The 24149-nt window shown below is 49.0% G+C and overlaps 1 protein-coding gene and 1 long non-coding RNA gene across 5 annotated transcripts in view; one reads left to right on the top strand and one right to left on the bottom strand.

Moving 5' to 3' along the window:
* Positions 1–22492, bottom strand: part of LOC139050086 (uncharacterized) — a 174409-nt gene extending 151917 nt beyond the window's left edge. Inside the window, exon 1 of the long non-coding RNA XR_011508780.1 lies at positions 22376–22492. This is a non-coding gene — a long non-coding RNA (uncharacterized lncRNA). The remainder of the gene's footprint in view (positions 1–22375) is intronic.
* On the top strand, positions 1208–21858 carry LOC139050082 (neprilysin-2-like). Of its 4 annotated transcripts, none has more exons than XM_070526282.1 (10): positions 1212–1934; positions 2589–2804; positions 8248–8497; positions 13015–13300; positions 14750–15000; positions 15730–15921; positions 16708–16849; positions 17362–17723; positions 20810–20986; positions 21120–21858. In XM_070526282.1, the coding sequence occupies exons 1-10, from the start codon at positions 1586–1588 to the stop codon at positions 21364–21366; spliced, it is 2472 nt and encodes an 823-aa protein (XP_070382383.1). In that variant the 5' UTR covers positions 1212–1585; the 3' UTR covers positions 21367–21858. The 4 variants fall into 4 exon arrangements, with proteins under 4 accessions (XP_070382384.1, XP_070382383.1, XP_070382381.1 ...); XM_070526280.1 differs by having other exon boundaries at positions 1391–1934; positions 21117–21858; XM_070526281.1 differs by having other exon boundaries at positions 1523–1934; positions 13018–13300; positions 21117–21858.
* Positions 22493–24149: the final 1657 nt, after the last annotated feature.

A 24149-nucleotide genomic window follows, 5' to 3' on the forward strand; every position in this document is an offset into this window, starting at 1 on the left:
AGGTGTCTGTGAATGTTGTCCTCGTGGACTCTGTATGCCTTTATGAGGTCCTGCATGAGCGCCTTGATCATAGAACTGGTGTCAGGTCGCGAGTAGGCAATCTGCACTTCATAAGAGGAAGAGAAGGCCGATCTTGCCCCACCGTCAGCGGGTTCATTGTCAATCACACCACGATGACTAGACACCCATTGAGAAGTGATCTTGTGGCCACTTAACTCGGCATTGTGATGAAGTTCGGCGATTTCCAGCACGAGCAGGCAGTATGATCCTTTCTTTAGGAAGCATTTTAGCGCCTGTAGCGCTGATCTGTATCGCAGAATACCGTCCATTTATGAGGTGTCTGCGTTCTCATAAAACGAACAGCCAGTTCCGCAGCCGTAGATGTCGATTTGTGGTCTAACGGAAATCACCGAGTAATTCCAAGTTGTGGGATGACAAATGTGGCCGTTGTGGCAGATGGCGTGACCGAACCATCGGTATGTACTTGTACAGTCCCACTATATAATGTAAATATATGGGACAGGGTGAGCTGTTTCAAGCCAATGGAGGAAACGTGCGATTTCTTCATAACTATGGGTATCTGAAACCTCGCTAGTGGTCTTGGCAATGTCCATGGAGGTGCCTCGAGGATGCTAGTTGCCTGGAACCTTGCAGGTATAATGCTTGCGTGACATGTAATTGCTTTAGAAAAACCACAGTGAAGTATGGTGTGAGTGTCTGATCAGCAGGCGAAGAGAGGTTCGCACAGGTTCACAAGACCTGTATATGTCTTTTCGATAAGCCGTGCTTGCGCTATTGTGCCCTTAGTTGACGTGCAGCGTGGCAAGCCAAGGCATATCCGCAGTGCTTGTGCCTGAAGGCTCTCCAGCGTGCGTATACAAGATGATCCCATGTTAGATAGCACAGGCATGCTGTAGCGTATGTAGCCCGCAAAAGGTGCCTGGTACACTTGGAGCAAACCTCGCTCAGAGGCACCCCATCTCAGTCCAGATATTACACGACGAACATGAATGAAGTTGGTCAATTTAGCTCTAAGCGCAGCAACATGTTTGGCCCAAGAAAGATTGCGGTCTATTATCACGCCAAGAAATTTGTGGTGGGTGACTAAAGGCAGCGCCGTTCCGTCGACAACGATTGGATATTGTGACATTGATTTGCGCGTGAATTCCAACACGGGATGTGCCATGAAACGAGCGGTTAAGAGGAGGAGGAGGAATTAACGTTTATTGTGAGAAACAGCGAGAAAGTTCTTCGCCCTAGGTGGGCGGCTCTCTTAGTCCAGAAAGCCGTTGGCTAAAGCCGCAGTCCGGGCCCGGTCCACCAGACTTCGCTGATCTTCCAGGCTCTGTGCCTTTAGCATTGCCTCCCACGTTTCTTCAATCGCTTGTAGCGGTTCTGAGGCATCATCCTGATTGTTTTCCTGCCGGTGTGGGCACACCAACACCATGTGTTGGAGGGTGTCTGGTACATCACAATATCGGCATAGGTATGAGAGCGGATAAGAGAAAAGGTATTTTGTCCACTCCTCTGTAGTGGGTAGGCGCCATTATTTAGGGAGCAAGCAAGCAAGAAAGCGAGCGACGTCATGGGAACTCCGACCCCCCGCGACGAGCTCATCAACCGGCTGGTGGACCGGCGACCAGCCTGCGCCTCGCAAAACATGTACCGCTCGGGCGACTACGACTTCATCATCCTGCTGGCCTTCGTGGCCGCGGTGGTCGTGGTGTTTGTGCTGTTCTTCCAGTACGACTTCGGCCAGAGGGTGCAACAACGCGTGGTCAGGACGACGAGGAGGGCCGCCTATTACCGTGACACTACCAGCACCGGCCCGCGCCCCGACGACCGCCAGGCTGTGCCTCCCGGGGCTCTGAGAGAGGTGCCGACCCTGAGCGAGCCGCCACCTTTCGAGACCTTGACACCCGAAGAGCGTGCTGGTGAGCATAAGGGAGAAAACTGGGCGTTCTTCGCAGAATGACCAAATGAATTCGGGCGTACAAGCGAGTGGCAGTCATAGAAGAAGCCATCATAAAGAGGAGGAGAAGGACGCTTAAGCGGAAATCGGTGTTAGGCTTGGTTTTCTCTGGTGTCGCTTTCCTTTACCGATGGCGCATACCCACTATGGGGGAGTAGCCAAGAGTCGGATAACATTACTAAAATTTGGAGAGAACCAAAGGATCAAAATATAAATTAGAATAGCGATTGTGTCGTTCATAATATGTTCGTGACTAACAAAAGATTTAGCCTAATCTGAGCCGCTTTTTCTAAGTATTTAGCGAAACAAAGATCGCCTTAGGACGAGTAGAAATCACAAGATATAAAAAAACGCAAAAAATAGGCACTTGAATTGCGTTGCACAGCAACAAAACGGAAGAGCAGAAAAAAAGAAAAGAGGCGACGGAGCGTAGTAAAACATCTCAAACTCGTTCTACATAGGTTCCGTTCAGTGTGCGAAACATTTTTTGCGACAATGTCACGCTTACCTAGTCAGAAATCGTGTGGAACGAGGTTAAAGGCGCAGCGCTTCTGATGAGTCTTGTAGGAAACTGTATACGATGCACGGAACTCAAAAGTTTTCGACGCCCGCCCAGTCCCTGAAGAGCCAATCACGGCCGCGCGGGCAGAAGAGCCGGTGACGATGATGGCGCCGCTCCAGACCGAGCGGACGTTCGGCACCTGTGACGGGCCGGGCTGCCGAGAGATGGCCGAGGAACTGCGCGCCACCCTGGACGACGGCGTGAGCCCCTGCGGCGACTTCTACCAGCACGTGTGCGGCAAGTGGGTCAGGAACCACACGCCCGAACTCGGTGAGCCCAATACATGCCCTGTGAAAAGTTAAGGCTTAAGGTAAGTGCGTCTAAGGTAGCCCCTTCGGGCTCTCTCCATTTTTCCCAATTCGCAGCTGGGCGCTTCTAGGCATTGCACAACAGTGGCAGCATCATTTGTTCCAACGAAGACGGACTGCCAGTTTCACACGCTGGGGATTTTCGTTCGCGCATGAGTCCAACACAAGAGCCAATTCTATACAGTCTCCGCGTCATATAGGACAAGCCAGCTATGCTGGTGCGCGCCGACTGAAAAATCGACTATTGGGCCATTAGTATGGCAAAGTGCTTCGCGGGAAAGCTAGATCTTGAGAAATGTGACAAAAAAACAGCCGATTTCTTTGACATTCAATGCAGGCACGTACCCAGGATTTTTTTTCGGGGGGGGCCCACCACCTCCATCATCATCATCATCATCATCATCATCATCATCATCACGTTTTATGTCCACTGCAGGACGAAGGCCTCTCCCTGCGATCTCCATTTACCCCTGTCCTGCGCCAACCGATTCCAACTAGTGCCCGTGAATTTCCTGATTTCATTGCTCCACTTAGTGTTTTGTCGTCCTCGATTGCGCTTTCCTTCTCCGGCGCATTACATGACCTGCCCAGCTACATTTTTTCCTCTTGATGTCAATTAGAATATCGCCTATACCCGTTCGCTCTCTGATCAAAACCACTCCCTTTCTCTCTCTTAACGTTATGTCTAGCAATCTTCGTTCGATCGCTCTTTGCGCGGTCCTTAACTTGTTCTCAAGTCTCTGCCCCATACGTCAGCACTGGCAAAATGCACTGATTGCACACCTTACTTTTCAATAATAATGGTAAGCTTGCAGTCAGGAGCTGGCAATGTCTGCCGTATGCGATCCAAACTATTTTTATTCTTCTGTGAATTTCCTTCTCATGATCAGGGTTCCCTGTGATTAATTGACCTAGGTAAACGTACTCCTTCACAGTCTCTAGTGGCCGACTGGCGATCCTGATCTCTTGTTCCTTTGCCCGGCTATTTATCATTATCTTCATCTTCTGCATATTAATATTCAACCCCACTCTTACACTCTCTCTGTTAAGGTCTCCAATCATATGTTGTAACTCGTCTACATTGTTGTTGAATGGAACAACGTCATCGGCAAACCGAAGGTTGCTGAGATATTTGACGTCGATCTTTACTCCTAAACCTTCCCAGTTTAATAGCTTGAATTCTTCTAAGCACGCAGTGAATAGCTTTGGAGAAATTGTGTCTTCCTATCTGACCCCTTTCTCTATAGGTACGTCCCTGCTTTTCTTATGTAGAATTAAGGTAGCTGGAACCTCTGTAGATATTCTTACGCGAAGGAGGAGTCAGTAAGACGAGAAACTTTATACAGATTATATTTACAACAGCGGTTGCAGCGCTGACCGGTTAGATTCACAGCGCGAGCCCAGTTCGTTCTTCCTCCTCTTTTCTGGAGTGATGGCGCCCACGCACCTCATTCTAACAAACAAATACCACACGCATGTAGCAATATTTTCCAAGCTTTTTACGTAAGCGTTTTGTAGTCCTTGATTACGTAGTGCTTCTATGACTACTGGTATCTCTACTGAATCAAATGCATTTTCGTAATCTATATAAGCCACATACAGAGGCTTATTGTACTCTGCAGATTTCGCAATAACCTGATTGATGACATGGATGTGATCCATTGTAAGGTGTCTCTTCCTGAAGCCAGTCTGTTCCCTTGGTTGACAAAATCCAGTGTTGACCTTATTCTATTGGAGATTATTTCGGTAAATATTTTATATAATACTGGGAGCAAGCTAATGGTCCTATAATTTTTCAATTCTTTGACGTCTCCTTTTTTGTGAATTAGTATAATGTCTGCATTCTTCCAGTTTTCTGGGACCCTTGCAGTCGATAGACACTTCGTATCAAGAGCCGCCAGTTGTCCAAGCATTATGTCTCCTCCATCTTTGATGAAATCGACTGTTATCAGTGGCGTAGCAACAGGGGGGGGCAGGGGGGCCGTGGGCCCCGGGTGCAAGGGGCCAATGGGGGGGGGGGGGTGAGGGGGGGTGTCATATACGTCTGAAGACACCCCTCTTACTGCCGGCTACACCCCGGGGGAGGGGGGGAGGTGACAGAAGACTTACGGGCCCCGGGTGCCAGAAGACCTAGCTACGCCACTGACTGTTATTCCACCTTCTCCTCCCGCTCTTCATCGTTTCATGTCTTGCAGGGCCCTTCTGACCTCATCGCTAGTTATAGGAGAGTTTCTGTATCCTGTTCATTACTGTTTCTAAGTAAGGTATCGTGACTCCTCCGGGTACTGTATACAGGTCAGCTTAGAATTTTTCCGCTGCTTTTACTATATATCTTCGAGATTGCTTATGATATTATCCTTCTTATATTTTAGTGAATACATCATGGTTTGTCCTATGCCAGGCTTCCTATTTACTGATTTCAGGCTGCGTTCATTTTTTTACGGCTTCTTCAGTTTTTCTCATGTTATAGTTTCGAATATCAGTTATTTTCGCCTTGTGGATCAGTTTTGACAGTTCCGCGAATTGCGTAACGCTGTGCGGCCGCCAGTCCCATACAACTGCATAGAGCGCAGGACTCTGCAATTCTGGACGTACTGCGCTCACCGCGAAAGGTTAGAAAAACACCCACATAAGCGCAGCAGAGAAGTGGCTACGTGAGGCGGTTCGACCGATAACTGTAGAAGCGTCATTCAAAACAAGTAATTGCTCTCCACTTCCGGCGGCGTTTTCTCTACCTACTTTTTAAATAAAAAGATGTTGATCCATAAATATTCTCATAAACAATGGTTAACTTTTTTATTATTCGCTTTTGCTTGCAGTTTGGTTGTTGCCTTGGCTCTCTCCCTTAGCAGATCGCTTAATTTCTCAACTCCTTGCGATTTTTGTTTCCAGTTGCCAATTTTGCACGAAAAGTGCTATACAATTAGGGAAAAACAGACAAGGTAACGGGCGACAGTCATCTTGCTTATGGGTTTAAGGGTTATTGCAGGGTTTCATGATGGACGCTCTTTCACATTATTTTCCACCTTATCTAACCCATATCACGTGTATATGGTTCCGGGCATCTGCCAGCGTCGCGGCGAGCCGTAATTCAAGGAAATAATGAAGCAAAGGCAAAAGTTAAACGCAATTGGCGTTTTCTCCAGCCGCAACTCGTTCCATGAGAGTACAGGCCAGCTGAGTAACAGTCGCATCCCTCTCCTGGTCCCAGGATCAGCCTAAACAAAGAAGGTTGAACTAACAAAAGTAACAGCTATGCGCGTGATGGTTGAATAGATGGTGACAACTGAACGCATCTCCAGTTAATCGCGTGGGTGCGGAATCTATGAGAAAACTTTCCTTCACATTACAAGAGATGCCGATAACTACCGCCACCTAAAAGGAGTGAAAAAGGCAGCATAATGCTGACCGATGAACAGCTGCCAAGTCTCAACATTGATCTGGCGGCGCTTCAGGAATGTGTGAGGAGTGGTGGCGTGGGTGGGGAGGGGGGGGGGGGGGGCGTATGCCACATAATTTCGGGGGGGGCCCGGGCCCCCCCGGGCCCCCCCCCTGGGTACGTGCCTGATTCAATGCTACCACAGCCGTAGCCAAAACCTAGTAAACTTGGTGACAAAATAATGAAGCTTGTTTAATTTGAAGAATTTGACTGTTTTCAAATTCGTAGACATTGCACTGTATAGGGACGCTGTCAACAGAATAAGCTGTACAAATGTTTATGAAGCGTCTCAACAATATATTCACGCAACCACACCCGAAGGCTTAGACTCGCTCTATAAGTTGGTGCCTACAACGCCGGTAGGTCCGTATAATCAACCACCCCCAAAAATCAGGCAATTGAATATTCGGTCAGCGAATGCGTTTGCATTCTTTAGGCATAAGTTCTGCCCTAAACCTAGGCGCAAATCTAAAACGCAACCGGTGCCAATGTTGACAATCGCCAACAGGCTCTAACAATCGGTCATTCATGCGACAAGATCGTAAAAAAGTTGCCAGATGTAGAATGCGCATAGATGCCGCAGCTCTTGATTTCGAGTCCCTTCTTCTGTGCGGCTGCAGCAAGTTGCAGCTTCTGCAACGCTGCTCTAAATTAAACGAGACAGACAGTTCAGAGGCACTGCGGCTTCAAACTTACTCAGAACAAGGAACACGGGGAATCTTGTTGTTCCTAACCTCGCACCTACAGAACAAGCTTGAAAAATACTTGCCAAAGGAGGTTGCACGACTTTCCATTATTTATTGAACTATTAAAGGCCCCTCGGGGAGCTACAAAAGCGGGGAGCATATGCAGAATGGGCAGATCACTGATCTTGCACAACGTGGACCGGAAGCGAAAGAAAGAGTTACTTAAAAGAGTACTCATAGAAACAGTTTTGTCTTGTTTTTATTACTTCATAGAATAGCCCTCGAACCAGTAATTACGTTATTTAGTCTCAACTGCGCAAGAGTGCAGCGAATGCTTAATTGCGTTAGCGTTTTAATACGACCGTTTCAAAGCACGCGCCAAAAAGCAGCGCGGCTTCGGACGTGAAAGTTTACCTATTTAGTCGTCGCAACTTGTTATGGCGGTCTCGTGTCACCGCATACCACTGACGTGTACACTCACACACTGTGTCCTTGGTGCCCAGAGCTTAGTCGATTCAGTACTCGGCGGAACAATAGGAGAGGGAGCGTCCCCCTGCGCTTTCAAGAGAAGCGAGCCACCGGAGGGGCCAGTCTGGCAGCTTTCGGCGACATGGGCTTGAACCATCACACCCCGCCACCTCCGCTTTCGGTGACGTGAGAAGCAACTTTTTTCACGGCCGGGCCGCGCTGCTCACAGGAAAGGTGCTGTAATGATTAAGGCGAAAGCCTTGGACGGCTCGTGGGACGAAAGACCCGATGTACGGCTTAGCGGCGCCGTCCGGCGTAATTGCGCCGAAATTCGTGGCACCAAAATTCGTAGGCAGTCGGACGCACGACCCTGCGGTGAATGCTGATAGCTTTGTGAGCGCTGTGTTCTTAGCTCGCGTTGAAGCGAGCGGCAGCACGAAGGTGAATCCGCTCGCTACTGTTGGCCCTATCTCGAAAGCGATTCTCTGACGCGACGGACGCAGGGACGGACGGATGGTTTTCGTCGTTGGGTAAGCATTACGCATTTAAAGATTACATTGAGGACTTCACTTACATAACGTTAAACATGAGCGATGTAAGCGTTAGCAGGTTAAATGGATGCTACCTGTTTAAACTCTGAAGAGTTATCTCTATTGACGATGAATCAGTACATTCAATTCTTAGGAAATAGAATTCACAATCGTTTATGTAAAATGTTATACTGTACTTTCACATAAAAGTGTTGGAGAGCCTCTTCAAACGTGTGACTCTACTGCGACCGTCACGTCAATGGTTGGTCACTCTTCCCACAGGGGAGGCGCTGGTCTCCGAGCACACCTTGCGCCATCGCCGACTGGAGAGCCAGCTGCTGGTCGAGCTGCGCTCGGGCACCGACGACGGCTCGCTGCGGTGGCCCTTGCGCTTGTGGCGAGGGTGCAGCACCACCACGGGAGAGCCGAACTCGCACGACGTGCTGCGCACCATCTTTGCCGCGCACGGGCTGGCAGGCTTTCCGTTCGGCGCATCCGACAGCCACAGGGACATTTCCGTCACAGCCGCCAAGTACGCTCAATGGTGGGGAAGGCGGGTGCCGAGGGTGCTGGGTTGGCTGGCACTTTTGCGTGTGTGTGTTCTCTGCTCCAAACACAAAAAGAGCGCCGACGACTCCATTTTAGAGCGCAGCGCGTCGGCGACGTCCCTCGGCGTAACCAAGCGAACCAGCACAGCGAAGGACGAACGAGCGACCGGGGAACGCAGCGGGGGATGAAAGACGGCGATAGCGAAGAGAGCGCGAGAAGGAAAGCGGAGGAGGAGGGTATGGCTAAAGCGTGAGAAAAAAAGCGCCGTACCGCGCAAGACGGGCTCTGCGGTGACGACCTCTACGAGGTGGCGCCAGAGTAGCGCGCCGTCTAAAGCCCCTTGATGATTTGAAAGTAGCGACACTCTCCTCCTCACAGCGCTTTCCTCCTCGATTCTCCTCGGCCGCCGGCTGCGCACGGCACGCTATTCCTCCTGGGCTCCCGCGGACGGGCCGCAGGATTCTATGGAGGCGTCTTATATTGGGCCAGTTGCGCGCCCCAGTGGGGTTGAAAATTTTGAGAAATGCTAATAACAGCATCTGTAATGCTGGAGGCAACGTTTATGAGGAGGTTGGTTTTTTCTCAAAGCCTTATGAACGGCGTATACTGATTTGAAGGGAGCTTTGAGGCGAGTTCTATGCTCCAGACAATTTTTCTGCCACATGATCAGATGCTTTACTTCGTGCGTCTGGTCTAGTATTGCTTGTGACACATCCCTTTGTGTGTGGCTTATTAAGCGAAAGCCTTAGACCTCTGTTTCAAGGTCCCGTTGTGAGCTACAGAAAATATCACGTGACCGAAGGAAGGCGGGAAGTGAACCAAAGCATGTGCAGCCGCGTATAAGAGATGATTAATGATTACCAAAGTAATGATTGATTAGTGATTGGATTGTTGTTCATGCACCCTAATCCACCCCAATCGGTCTTAATACCCTTTCATCAACACTTCACCTTATTCCACCATAATCCGCCTTAATTCTCCTCCACGCACCTAAATCTTTATTCATGCATCTTAATCCTTCGAATGCACTCTAATCCACCTTAATCTTCTTTAATACACTCTAATCAACCTTAATCCTCCCTAATCCACCTTATGTCAACCACTAATGATTCAATAATTAACTTGGGTAATCATTCTCTCATACAGGGGTGGACATGCTTTGGGTCCCCTCTGGCCTTTCTTGGGTCACGTGATACTTCCAGTTTAGAACGCGACCTTGAAACAAAGATCTAAAGGCTTTCGCCTTAAAACTTAAAAAAAAGCTCAATTTTTACTAGTGAACGCTCATCACCTACAATACTACGGGGATACTTGCCACTAATTTTTTCAGGGCGCAAAGCAGAATCAATAATACTGCGCTTCCGACTGAATAACAATTAGCGACGTGTGAAGTGATGGAGCCACCCAGAATATTAAGCATACTGAGGACAACCCCAACAAAAACGCGGGGGGCAGGCCGGAAGAATGATAAAAAAATGCAGCATTACGGGATGCTTTGCTACGAGCTATAAGAAAGACTCCTCAGCTCGCAAACAACGCTGTTCTTTGTCAGAACAAAGTTGCTTCGGCCAATGTCATGCAGCCACTGCTTCCTACGCAAGCCGTTACGCTTTCGTTGTGGTATCATAAAAACGGCATAACCATCTTCAGGCTTCTTGCTGCAGTTATAAGCGCAATAGCCCGGCATAGCGCTAGCACATAGACCAGAAACACTGCGCACAACGTTCGCTACCCCGAGCTAAAGCACCGAGCCAGCCGTGCTCAGGAGGAAAATGGCGCGAACGAAAAAGAAAAACACAAGCAGCAACTCAAGATCCGCGCGTTTCCAAGGGCAACGGAAGGGAGACCAATCGTCGTGCAGAAAAATGGGGGCAAAACTGGTTGCCGCGGGGGAACACGCAAGGGGCGAGGAGGAGGCGAGGAGGTCGCGCGGCGGCGGCAGAGTTCAAGGAGTGGCGGTACTTTCAAATTATCAAGGGACTTTAGCGCTGTCGTCTGTTCACCCATGGCATTCGGCGAGCGCGTCCACCGGTACCATATTTGGAAACAAAGCGATGTATGAGCGGAGGTCCGTCTGCAGCGGCTGCTGTGAATCACGCCCACGTGTCACCCACGCGCTGCCTCTCGCGATCTCCCGGTCAGCGAGGCAGTCGCCCCACACTTTATTCCATCTGCAATGGGCCGCACGAGAGAAATTGTCCGTGCCAGCCAATATATAGCGAAATGAGAACACGTATAGAGCGGCGCTCAAATTTCGCATTAGGGACTATCGTAATCGTCGATGAATTTTTTCAGGAGTAGCTCATTTTCAGACATTGGAAAATGTTCTTGAATATTATCGTATTTCTAGTGGTGGAAACAATTTAGACAAAGCACCACATGAAGATAGAGACTTGGGTTGATCAGTATAGTAAGTGATCAAGGAAAGTCTAAAGGAACTCTAAAGGGTCCTCAAGAAGTAGTCCACCTGTCAAAACATGGGCTGCGGATTGAGGCTTCCTCTATCTCTCCCAACTGTGTACATTCACTCAATTTGGGCGCAATACGTGCGAGCGTACACCACGATGGTGGCCGAAAACTCTCGAAAATTGAGTATACTTATGGGACCCTTTAGCAGCACTGACTTGTCTTTGAATTGTTACTAGAGGTAACCATGCACATTGATGAAAATGTTTAAAACGTACTCGTTCTTTTGTTCGTTTTTCCACTTTAAAGAAAAATGACCACTTTGAAAGGTTTGGCCGGGCATGTGTAGTTTAGAAAATTTAGAAACAACTTTGTGCTTCATGAAAAGCCAGTGAGAATATATAACGTCTATACAGTGTGTCTTTTTAGACAATGCAGATTTCTTTTTAACGTTAAAAGCTAAGCGAACGTGGTGTTTTTGCGAAGGAGTTTCTAGGTGAGGTGGACACACTTTGGCGCTAATAACGTGAGCTTGAGAAGACTAACAAAATGAATAATTAACTTTTTATTAGTGCTTTAGGGGTAGTTGCGCAAATGGCGTATTTGAAGGCATGCAGTCACGTTTTAATGCACCCTCCCAGTCTTTCCGTCTATTCCTGCTTCTCCTCTTAACTTTTTTTTTGGAAATACATGAAGTCTCACTTCATTCGAGGTATTCATCATGAAACTGCAACGCTAAATTACAGGCAATATCGAAACCGAGCCCCGTGGGAACGGAGAAGAGGCGGTCCCGCAATAATATCAGGTCGAAGCGACCCATGAAGACATGGGCAAGAAGTTTGAAACTGAACGTCCCTGCCAGTCGCCGCAGCTACAGATACGGCACGCTTTGCCTGGCAAGAATGTGGGGCTGTGCGTCGGGTCAGGATTTGCCACGGCACGCTACCAAACTTCGCCCCATACTTCCTTATGGGGCGTTGCCGCCTGACGCGCAGTGGGACACGCTCGGTCTCGCTATTGCCTCCATTGAGCTTTGGAATTTGATGGTGATCATCCCGAGTCAAATGCGACTTTCAAAAAAAAATGAGTCTACATGAAAATGACACTGCAACCAAATCTCCCATTTAGACAAGTGCCCCAAAAGGCACTAACAGAATGTTAAAGAATTTTCGGTAATTGGTCGCGTGAAGCTCAGGTTATTGCGGTAAAGTATGTCCAACTTGTCTAAGAACTCGTCTACAAAAACGCCACGCTCGCTGCCCTCATTATGTTTTATAAATATATACGTATGTCTAAAAAAAACACCCTGCATAGTTGTGCATGCGTTTCATGAAATCGGTGATTGATTGATTGATTGATTGATTGATTGATTGATTGATTGATTGATTGATTGATTGATTGATTGATTGATTGATTGATTGATTGATTGATTGATCGATCGATCGATTGATTGATCGATTGATTGATTGATAATAACGTGTCGAACCACCCAGGCTGTGATATACGCCGCAGTGGAGGCCCCAGATAAAGTTTGTGACGGCACGGACACCTTAAAGGTTCACCATAAATATATGTTGACCACCTTTATTTTTCTTTCTTTACGTGTTCTGTTTTCATAAAAAATTCAACTGCCGTGTCCGCGAATAGAACGCGCGATCACGTGCTGAGCAGAACGCCCTGGGAGTGTACTATAAATCAACGCGACGGTACAAAGTACACCATCCGCACTTACTACAACAAAGCAAATTTAATGAGAGCATCATTCCGGACCCAAGTTGGTACCAAAAAAAAATAAAAAATACACGGAAGTAAGAGAAGAAGAATAAATTTAGTTGAAAGTTTGCGCTCGGTGTGTGTTCTTCTCTTACGTCCGTGTCTTTTTTGTCGCGCAATAATACTTGTGTGGGAGCAAATTTAAAATGAGTGAAACGTAGCCCCCAACACAGGGATCATGACCCACCTTCCGCCCACTGCAACGCGACGAAAAGTTGCTTTTTATTCATGAAGTGCCTCCAGGGATTTATCGCTCACGGCCAAGACCGACGATGCCGACGACACCGGCTTTTCTGCGACACGAGCTCCTTAACGTTAAAGCAGGGTCCTATCGCACTCGGGGCTCCCCGCACTCATCGACATCCGGGTCGTCAGGAAGCCGCCGGAAGACGTCCCGCCAGCCGACGGTCGCAGGGGCGGTAGGAAGAAGACCAGGACGCGCTCCTCCCAGGTGGACGCGCGACCGTCTCGACGCTGGGTCATCCGCGTGGGGGCGCCACAGCCGCTCTTCCGGGACTTCGTCAGCATGCGAGACGTGCACGACGAGTGGTTCATGGCGGCCGTGCAGAGCATCGCCGGGACGCGCGACATGCCCGAAATGGTCGAGGTGAGCACAGCACGGACAGCTTCGCCTCGCGCATGATGACTCGTAAAAGAAGTGATCAAGGCAGAAAGCTGGGCTAGTTGGTGTGTCATCATTAATCAAAAGACTAGCGCAAATGACAGGGACACAGACAGAGAAGACAATAGGACTGTTTTCTGTCGTCCTGTTGTCTTCTCTGCCTGTGTCCCTATTATTTGCGCTGGTCTTTTGATTAATGATCGTAAAACAAGCGCTGTGCACAAACAGATTTAGGCTGACGAGAATATAAGGTCCAGTATACGCGGCCTCCCGTGAAGGCGACGCCCTCGGGAATTCCAGAACATTCGCCGCTCAGAACCTTTCAAGTTACTTTAGTACCGAAAACCCCGGATCTTTGTCCGAGATTGAACTCTCGAACTAATTATATCAGCCACAAAGGCCGAAGACAAGCCCGAGCCAAGCAACTTATCAAAAGCTTTTCGAATAATCAAGAAGTGCAATACACAGGCGCAGCTCCGACTGCTAGAGGACACGTCATATACTAGCAGATCGTAACACGCAGCGGAAAAGAGCCGAGATAAGGGCCTAAATAAACACAACATGCGCAGTCCCTGCCGAAGCTTCAACAATCGCGATGGAAATCAAACACAGCGACCGCGCCGGGAACTCGGCACCGGTTGTCTCCGACTCTCAAGCAGCATGCAGAATGTATACATGCAAGGCAGGCTGCCACGAATCGCGCTGGGAATCTTAGGCGACGCACTTCAAGAGGAACATGCAATCATATGGTGTCAAGGACACGAGGGCATCCCAGGCAATGAGCTAGAGGGCACACTCCCTAGCTCGAGAACTCGCAAAGCGAAGGGGGGAACCACAGCCTTTTCCAACATAGTCCACTTATAGCCGCAGACATCCTCGAACACCGATGTCGCATGAGAGAGCGCTTTTTTAGGTTCGGGAAATCTAATACAGGCACCGACATCGATACAGGCATTTTTAGGCACCATAAGTATGTCACTAAAGTGTTTATAGACCCATATAGTTTGTGCTTATATCTTAAATAGGCATGATCAGGTCGTAAGGAAACAATAAAGGCATTTTGCCTGAAGTTCCGCGGTCTCTAGACATGACGCGTTTCGGCGGTGGCAGTACGGGGCAAGGCTACGTTGCTTCAATGTCAATCGCATTAACGTCGACAGTTATCCTGAGATGTGCTTCCGCGGAACTTTTTTTTTTTGCTGTCTTTGTTTGTTTTGTTTGCTTGACTGCTTGCTAGTTTGTTCATTTATTTGCTTGTTTCGGTAAGGCGGTAATCGGCTCGCTCCAGCACGCCATGTCCTGTGCTTTTATATATATATATATATATATATATATATATATATATATATATATATATATATATATATATATATATATATATATATATATATATATATATATATACACTGCATTCCATCGCCATTCCTTGCACAGATCGAACGGGCGCTCGTCGACCTGGCGGGACAGCGCGCCGGCGTCGACGACTACGTGGCGGCGTCGGTTGCGCGGTTGCAACGCTCGCGCCTCTGGAACTGGACGAGGTTTCTGCGCACCGCGCTGGACGGCGTGACGAGCGTCGAAAGCCGCACCGCGGTGCTGGTCAAGGGCGGCTCCTTCCAGCGTCGCTTCGCGCAGATCGTCGAAAAGTTCGGCTCGCCCAGCCTGCACAACTACCTCGCACTGCGGTCAGTGTGTTAAACGATTCCGTCTGCATGCGCCATACTATAGACAAACAAATTTTATGAAGGGGTCCGTTTTTATTCAGCCTCTGTAACCCATGTAACGTCCATAACCATATTGACACGTCTACTTATCTTTATCGGGCGACCACGTTTCGCCGCTTAACAACTGTAATCGCACAGCGAGGGACGCGCCTGAATGTATCCGATGTTTCTGGAAAGTTATCGATGCTTCTACCCGGCTGTCTGTTGTCGCCGAACCTTGTGTTATCTGATTTCATCGCGTAACGCGAATGGTGTAGAACTTTGTGGAAGGCACACGGGTCCGAACGATTAGTCTGGAACATTCGACGACTGCTCTATAAAAGCCGACGCGCTTGACCCGCTGATCAGATTTACGACGATCGCCGACTGTGTTCGCCGCTCTCGTTGTGCTTAAAGTGTAGCCTGTTTTGTGGGCACAGGTTCGCCCAATAAAAGCTAGTTTTTGCCTTTCACAGTATTGCTACTGTGTTCTTTGACGTCACGACCACGTGACATCTGGTGGAGGTGCTTTTCCTTCATGTACCGGACGCCCCCGACAAGCTGTGATCCAAGCCCGGACCGCAAAGAACACAGTAGCAATACTGTGAAAGGCAAAAATTAGCTTTTATTGGGCGAACCTGTGCCCACAAAACACCTGTGACAATATGTAACCTCTATAAGCTGGTCTATAGGCACATGCTCACGGCGCAGGATGTACGTGCGGTACGCCCCGTTCCTGGACTGGAAACGATACCGGGCGCTGGTGGACGTGGCCACCGCGCGTCTCCGAGGCTGGGAGGACGTCGACCCGCCCGAGCACGGGGCCCAGCGCCGCTGCCTGCGGTTCCTGTCCCGCCTGGTGCCCGAGCCCTTCGCGTACATGCTGTGGAACGCCAACATCCGGTGAGGAACACCAACTCTCAATGAATCGCTGTTCTTTTGCTTCGACTTTTGTTTCGTTTACAACGGACAGCTGCTGATCGAACACGCTCATGAAATGAGTACTGAAATACACGGTGCATGCGTGCTAAAGTGATAGCAGATTGTTTTGATATACCTGTATGTAATGTTTTCAAGCAATATGTTCACCCTGTGAAGATACTCGAAACAAGAACGAAGTTTTCATGAACAAATAAAATTGTGCATGCGATCACTGCGTCGAGAGGCCTCCGTATGAGTATATAGGTATATAACGCCGGACATGTGCCCATCGGAATAGCACCTCGCTCCAAGTGGATGGATGGATGGAAAACTTTATTTGGTCCTGCAAGTAGTGATAATTAACCACCAAGCGGGCCGCTCCCACGTCGGGACCGGAAGGCCAAGCCTCACGGCCACGTCGTGAGCCTGCTGGACAGCCCAGAATTGTTCATCAGGTCCGGGCTGCGAAGTGCAGCCTCCCACCTGGACGCATCCTTGATCGCCGAGTCTTCAATTGTTTCGCAAGACCAGAGCATGTGTTCGAGCGTGGCTAAAGCACCACAATCTTGGCAATAAGGCTCTGTATACATCTCTGGATAAAACATGTTCAGTCTCCATGGGCAAGTACCAGTCTGTAGTAGGCGTAATGTAAGTGTCTGAGCCCTGTTTAGTTTAGGATGCGGCAAACCGTAAACCCTGCGATTAAGTGCTGCAGTTCTATTACCGTCCAATGACCGATGAGACGGTGTCCGCCTCTTTGCACCGCAGGAGTCTGCACCAACTAGAAAGCGAGCTCGGCGTCCTTACAGACCACGTGGTCGACGAGACTCTCACTCTCGTCCGGGCGTTGAACGTGACTCCGAAGCTGACGAGCCGCTTCGGGGACGTCGTTTCAGGACTCAAGCATCAGGTGTATCGGCGTTCTCTAGTTTTATTCAGTGACTTTCCGATTACCAGGCATTCGAACATGCCTGGTCTCACCATAGTGTCGGATGTGCAAGTGGAATTTTATCTTCCGTCCGAGATGGCAGACGAAGCAGTTGAGGAATATCACTGCTGAAGGAAGCACGCTTTTCGTTTTCCTCAGGTCAGCTTGAAACACGGCAGCTCCAATGCAAAATATGGAGTTGAACAGTCCGCGTAATAGTTTCAAGCGTTGGATTCAGTTACATAGCAATTAGCAACATCAATAAGGACGTTCCTGTGGCGAACTAAGTCATTCTGGAACAACACAACATAGCCAAGTTCTCTTGTTCCGATCTGGCTCTCTGTCCAGCTGTCTGTCGATTTAGCGAGCTCATGCTCGGCCTACTCATATGACTTCAGGTGTCGCTCGTCGTGTTACTTTCTATGTTGCATACGTAACCGCGTGGCTGTGAGTCGTGGTGGATGAAGCACGTCACACTAACTCACTGCTCGCAGTTGCTGGTGCCCGCATGGATGCGAAAGCCGAGCCTGCGCATGAAGTTCAGCGAGCTCGTGTTCTCCGATGCCGAAACGTCGCCCATCGTCTCGTGGAACGCCGTCCTGAGGGCGACGTGGCGCAACGCGCAGCGCAGGCTGATCGACCGGGGCTTCGAGACCTCCTGGCGCGGACCTGCGCTGGGCGACGAGCCGTGGCTGGACGAGGACGAAGGGTACCTGGCAGTGCCTCCCGCGTCCGTCGACGATAAAGATCTCACCGGGGACGCGTTCTACGCGCTCCACCTGCCTAAGTTAGGGCTCGACTTGGCCAGGGCCGTGGTGGGACTCTTCCTCAGGATGGCCGCCCGGCTCAAGCGAAGGTGAGGTGAAAAGACACAGCGCGGACGGCGTGATGCGCACAGTGAAAGGTTTTCGGGCGGTGCTTATTGCTGTGCGTATATATACGCGACGAGAGAAAGATGTCGAAATGGATTCGGCATAACAATGTGCCTGAAAGTGACAGCATAGCCACCTACCTGAGCCTATAGCAGGAAGCTACACACAAAACCCATATCAGTTTCTTGTAAGGAAAACGTTGGTAACTTTAGTTGCTAAATCGACTGCTACGGCAAGGCGGTGTTCTGGGTTCAACTCCAAGACCAGGACAGATTTTCTTCGACTGCGAAGTTTTTTGAGCAGCTCGTATCGATTTCCATAAGGATTTGCGCCAAGCTTATTTGTGTGCTCAGAAGAAGCTGCTATGTTACGCTGTTTAAAGACATCGCGTTTTTAAAAACGAGCATTGTCACCTTCCGTTCCCTCTGCCGAAGTCAACTTGGTATAGCCACACACACAAACACACACAAACACACACACACACACACACACACACACACACACACACACACTCACACACACACACACACACACACACACACACACACACACAAAAACGCAACTAAGGCAGCTTATTACACTAAGGTAAAAAGCTGGTACATTGGCGAATTGATCAAAACCGACTTGTGTCATTTTGGTACGCGGCTGGCTGCACTAGGCTACTTACTTCCGTGACGTCATGGAGTGGATCAGTAATGCCTTTTCCCATGCATCTGCGCTATTTCGGGAAGCACGATGGCGTCGGGTGACGTCGTGTCGCAAAAGATGTGGTGCATCAACATCCTGCGGCAACCACACGACGCCACGGTTACGCTTCCGCGTCTATTTCACGTGTCTTCTCCTACAGTTGAAATCGTTTCATTACATGACCACGTTCCATCCGAAATAGCGCCGAACGTTATGATGACTGTAAGTGCTAATCGAAATTAGTCGATGCACTTATAGAGGGGAAATAGAGGAATTCCAGATCAAGCTACAGAACAGGTATTCGGCTTTAACTCAGGAAGAGGACCTTAGTGTTGAAGCAATGAACAACAATCTTGTGGGCATCATTAAGGAGTGTGCAATAGAAGTCGGTGGTAACTCCGTTAGACAGGATACCAGTAAGCTATCGCAGGAGACGAAAGATCTGATCAAGAAACTCCAATGTATGAAAGCCTCTAACCATACAGCTAGAATAGAACTGGAAGAACTTTCCAAGTTAATCAACAAGCGTAAGACAGCTGACATAAAGAAGTATAATATGGATAGAATTGAACATGCTCTCAGGAACGGAGGAAGCCTAAAAGCAATGAAGAAACTAGGAATTGGCAAGAATCAGATGTATACGTTAAGAGACAAAGCCGGCAATATCATTACTAATATGGATGAGATAGTTCAAGTGGCTGAGGAGTTCTATAGAGATTTATACAGTACCAGTGGCACCCACGACGATAATGGAAGAGAGAATAGCCTAGAGGAATTCGAAATCCCACAGGTAACGCCGGAAGAAGTAAAGAAAGCCTTGGGAGATATGCAAAGGGGAAAGGCAGCTGGGGAGGATCAGGTAACAGCAGATTTTTTGAAGGATGGTGGACAGATTGTTCTAGAGAAACTGGCCACCCTGTATACGCAATGCCTCATGACTTCGAGCGTACCGGAATCTTGGAAAAACGCTAACATAATCCTAATCCATAAGAAAGGGGATGCCAAAGACTTGAAAAATTATAGACCGATCAGCTTACTGTCAGTTGCCTACAAACTATTTACTAAGGTAATCGCAAATAGAATGAGGAACACCTTAGACTTCTGTCAAGCAAAGGACCAGGCAGGATTCCGTAAAGGCTATAGCTCAACAACAGACCATATTCACACTATCAATAAGGTGATAGAGAAATGTGCGGAATATAACCAACCCTTATATATAGCTTTCATTGATTACGAGAAATCGTTTGATTCCGTCGAAACCTCAGCAGTCATGGAAGCATTACGGAACCAGGGTGTAGACGAGCCGTATGTAAAAATACTCAAAGATATCTATAGCGGCTCCACAGCCACCGTAGTCCTCCATAAAGAAAGCAACAAAATCCCAATAAAGAAGGGTGTCAGACAGGGAGATACGATCTCTCCAACGCTATTCACAGCGTGTTTACAGGAGGTATTCAGAGACCTAGATTGGGAAGAATTCGGGATAAGAATTATTGGAGAAAACCTTAGTAACTTGCGATTCACTGATGGCATTGCCTTGCTTAGTAACTCAGGGGACCAACTGCAATGCATGCTCACTGACCTGGGGAGGCAAAGCCGAAGGGTGGGTCTAAAGATTATTCTGCAGAAAACTAAAGTAATGTTTAATAGTCTCGGAAGAGGACAGCAGTTTACGATACGCAGTGAGGCACTGGAAGTGGTAAGGGAATACATCTACTTAGGACAGGTAGTGACTGCGGATCCTAATCATGAGACTGAAATAATAAGAAGAATAAGAATGGGCTGGGGTGCGGTTGGCAGGCATTCTCAGATCATGAACAGCAGGTTGCCATAATCCCTCAAGAGAACAGTTTATAACAGCTGTGTCTAACCAGTACTCACGTACGGGGCAGAAACCTGGAGGCTTACGAAAAGGGTTCTACTTAAATTGAATACAACGCAACGAGCTATAGAAAGAAGGATGATAGGTGTAACGTTAAGGGATAAGAAAAGAGCAGATTGGGCGAGGGAACAAACGCGAGTTAATGATATCTTAGTTGAAATCAAGAAAAAGAAATGGGCATGGGCAGGACATGTAATGAGGAGGGAAGATAACCGATGGTCATTAAGGGTTACGGACTGGATTCCAAGGGAAGGGAAGCGTAGCAGAGGGCGGCAGAAAGTTAGGTGGGCGGATGAGATTAAGAAGTTTGCAGGGACAACATGGCCACAATTAGTACATGACCGGGGTAGTTGGAGAAGTATGGGAGAGACCTTTGCCCTACAGTGGGCGTAAACAGGCTGATGATGATGATGATGCACTTGCACTGACGGTGGACAGCTCGAGATGGTTGCTCAGTCTTAAGCCTATCGGACATTGGCTGTCGGTGATCGATGTGCGCAGGTATCCCGCGGCACACCTGAGGCTAGAACTGCTCGCCGACTGCCTGCGGAGGCAGTTTTACCATGACAAGCAAGCCAGCGAACTGGCCGCGCACCACGATGCAATCGACGTCATCGCCCTGCCCTCCGTCCTCCATGCCTTCCGGAAGCGGTTGCTGCGGGCTCAAGGGAATGGAACGTAAGCTCTGCTCATTCACCACAACGCTGGTCACATCATTGCATCGACACAATTTAGTACAACTGCTTTGCTACTTTTCTTGTTTGTTTGCTTTAAGGTAGTACGTTTTGCTTCTACCCTTCTCTAACAGCAGCACGTCGATGGCCGGCGACGCACGGTCGAGATCTCGCGCCACGGACAGACTGTTCTTCTACGAGTTCGCCCGAAGCCGGTGCGAGGCTTACGACGACGCGTACCTGCACCAGAGGACGCACAGGGGCGCACGTTCGCCCGCCCCCTTCTTCGTCAACGGCCCCTTAAGGAACACGAAGGAGTTCGCCAGGGCGTTCCGCTGTCCTCGCGATTCGGACATGCGCCCCAAACGCGTCTGTAGGTTGTAGGAGTGCGGAGCACCGACGATGCCGCAATCGCGTCTAGGTTAACGTTATAAGCGCTTATGCTTTATATCGGTCTTCTTTGCACTTAGCATTTATAAACGTTCATACAATCTTCGTTTATTTTTTCAGATGTTCATAAACTTCACCCAACTGAGTAATACGTTTCTTCTTCTTCTGCTTTTAGTTCGCTAACTGGCGCAAGGACTGTCTTGAATACGTAGCACGGCTATCAAAGCTACCCGCATGGTTGCTGTACAGTACGAATATTCCAATTTCCTCCGATCGCGTGTTGTGTCAATCGATATTATGAATATTTGTAGCGCATAAAAGATCGGTACACCCTGAGCCATTCTTTTATTCATGCAGAGTTCCCAAATTATAATTGTACATTCAAAATAACGAAGCATTAAAAGAAACTTATATGAACGTTTATCCTCGGGAGAGTTTCACTGTTGCACGTTAGAAAGAGGAATAAAGTCGTCTTTTCGGAACTAAGCAAGCTATACAATTTCTTGAACTCATTTACCACCAAGAAAGAAAAGAAATTTTATTATTAAAGAAAAGAAAAGAATCAAAGAAATTTTATTAATTCGTGCACTGGAAAGTAGCACGAAGATGAAAAAATGGCCAGGCTTAGCTTGGTTAAGCCAAGAATGCGTTGCATATTGCGCGAGTTGGGGCCCAGCTTTTCCTCCGGCTGTCGTGACGTCACGTCACGTGGTTGCGCTAAAGGTCAATGGTGGCTGCCCGGCCGCGCCCAAGGGCTGAACTGAGTGATTGCAATATGCAACGCATAAAAATATAAGCAACTTAATAACAAACATAGCAAACTTAAAAGAGAATAGACCCACGTATGAGACGCGCAGCAATGAACAATGGCTCATACCCTCAATGGTGGCCGCCCGGCCGCGCCCAAGGGCTGAACTGAGTGATTGCAATATGCAACGCATAAAACAAAAGCAGGAAACTCTCAAAGGGACAGCGTTCAAGGTAAATCACGAAACACGCTCACCTTGAGCAGCATGGAAATGCGCCGCCACAAGAGACCACGAAAACGGAAGCTAGAGATGTCGGCGACAGCTACGAACATTTTCCGGCATCCCGCCAACACTTCTGCGGCGGTTCGGCCAGTTCAGGCAATGCCTCCTAGATAGCACAAGGCCGGTGCACTTCGATCCGTGACGTCATGCTACCTTGCCCGACTGCCATAGTATCCGATGGGGACGCTCCCGATCGAGCCGCGGTGATTTTGGCGTCATCGCCTTCGTCACGCTGGGCTTGGCAATGAAAATTTTGGTCCAAGTAGCATGACGTCACAAATCGGAGTGCACAGGCCTGCTAGGTTCAGGCCGGGGTGCTTGTCTTGGGCAAGGCTAGCCCGGACGCTTGAAACTGTGGGTCCGAAGAGCGCGCGCGCGCGACGCACGGGGCCGCCCCGGTTTTCGTGCTTCGTCATCGGCCCGAGCCATGCGCCGCACACGTCATCGCCACGAGCTGTCCGCGGGGATCGGCGGACGACGTGTGCGAAAGGCGAGAGAAATTACGACACTGGCAAGGCTTTGCTGCAGGCTGTGAGCAAGGCGTCGATAACTCTGTCCGAGAAGGATATCTTTCTAGACCATCTTTACTGAAGTACCACGAGCTGCGTTTTAGTGGCACGAGCATCGAGTGAAAGTTTTGTTTCTGGAGCAACACTTCCGGTTCGCCTCCTGAGCCGACCGGGGACGAAATTCATAATAAATCAGAAAACAGAAAAAAATAGTACAGTACAAAAATCGTGGGTCTCATTATAGATGTGACATCAGAGCATAAGTTCAGTTACGTTGAGTTACTGAATCATCTGGAATAATTAGAATTAGAAATCGCTCATTACTGCACAGAGCACAGAATCGTAGACATGGGAGACCCGCCACGTGAGCACGGCTTTGCCGAAATTCCGGGAACCCCGTAAATAGAAAGCGGACGTAACGACGTCACTAATGACGTCACACACAGGAAGGTAGCATGGCATTTAACCGGCTAATTAATGGAAAGCGGTTGCCTGGCGTAGACTGAACATCTGCCTAGCAAAGCGGATGTGACGTCACTCCCTTTCTCGCTTCTCTAGCGGCGCTCACCTACTTCCTCGCTCGCTCGCTTGCTCGCAACAGCTGCGCGAGCGCGCTCGTTGCATGCTCTGACGTCAACACGGGAGAGGGCGAGTAAGGTGCGCTACGTGCGCCGCTCGCTAGGAGGCTACGCCCCACCAGCTGGCGCGCGCTGCGCTTTCTCCTTGAAGCCCCTTAAACTTCGTGAAGTAGCGCCACGCTTTGAAGAATGCCGCCTCCTCCTCGCGCGTTTTGGCCATGGCCGACGCCGCGTCGCTAATGGCCTAATAGCATCACGTGGTCCCTCACGCCGTGCACCAGCACCATTTTTGCTCGAGGAGTGTCTACGGAGTGTCGAGGAGCGCATGTTGGCGCCGTTGCTACGCTCGAGCAGTGTAGGCGGCGCCACGGTCGACGAGGGAGCGTGAAAGAGGGGAGCAACGAGGAGGAGGGAAGGAGGAGTGTGTCACTACTTTACGAAGTTCAATTTGCTTTATTTCTCCTCGCCATCCCTCGCTCCTCGGCCGCATATCGTCCCAGGGGAACGACGTTCGCTCGCTTAACCGAAAGATCATCAACGCCGAGGTGCGAGTGCCACTAAGAGACACCCAAGTCAATGATTAGGGTTGCCTACCATTTTTTTATTTTTCTTGAGATTTCGTGATGTAGTGTGCGACTGCTTGTAAGCCTTTCCATAGA

The sequence above is a fragment of the Dermacentor albipictus genome, chromosome 9, assembly GCF_038994185.2.
Source record: "Dermacentor albipictus isolate Rhodes 1998 colony chromosome 9, USDA_Dalb.pri_finalv2, whole genome shotgun sequence".
NCBI lineage: Eukaryota > Metazoa > Arthropoda > Arachnida > Ixodida > Ixodidae > Dermacentor > Dermacentor albipictus.

What these genes read in the sequence shown, in the direction of transcription:
- LOC139050082 (XM_070526280.1), top strand. Translation starts at nt 1,586, where the DNA reads ATGGGAACTCCGACCCCCCGCGACGAGCTCATCAACCGGCTGGTGGAC. An exon ending in GAACCACACGCCCGAACTCG is followed by an intron (nt 2,805 to 8,247) that starts GTGAGCCCAATA and finishes CTCTTCCCACAG; the next exon opens with GGGAGGCGCTGGTCTCCGAG. An exon ending in CTGTGGAACGCCAACATCCG is followed by an intron (nt 15,922 to 16,707) that starts GTGAGGAACACC and finishes TTTGCACCGCAG; the next exon opens with GAGTCTGCACCAACTAGAAA.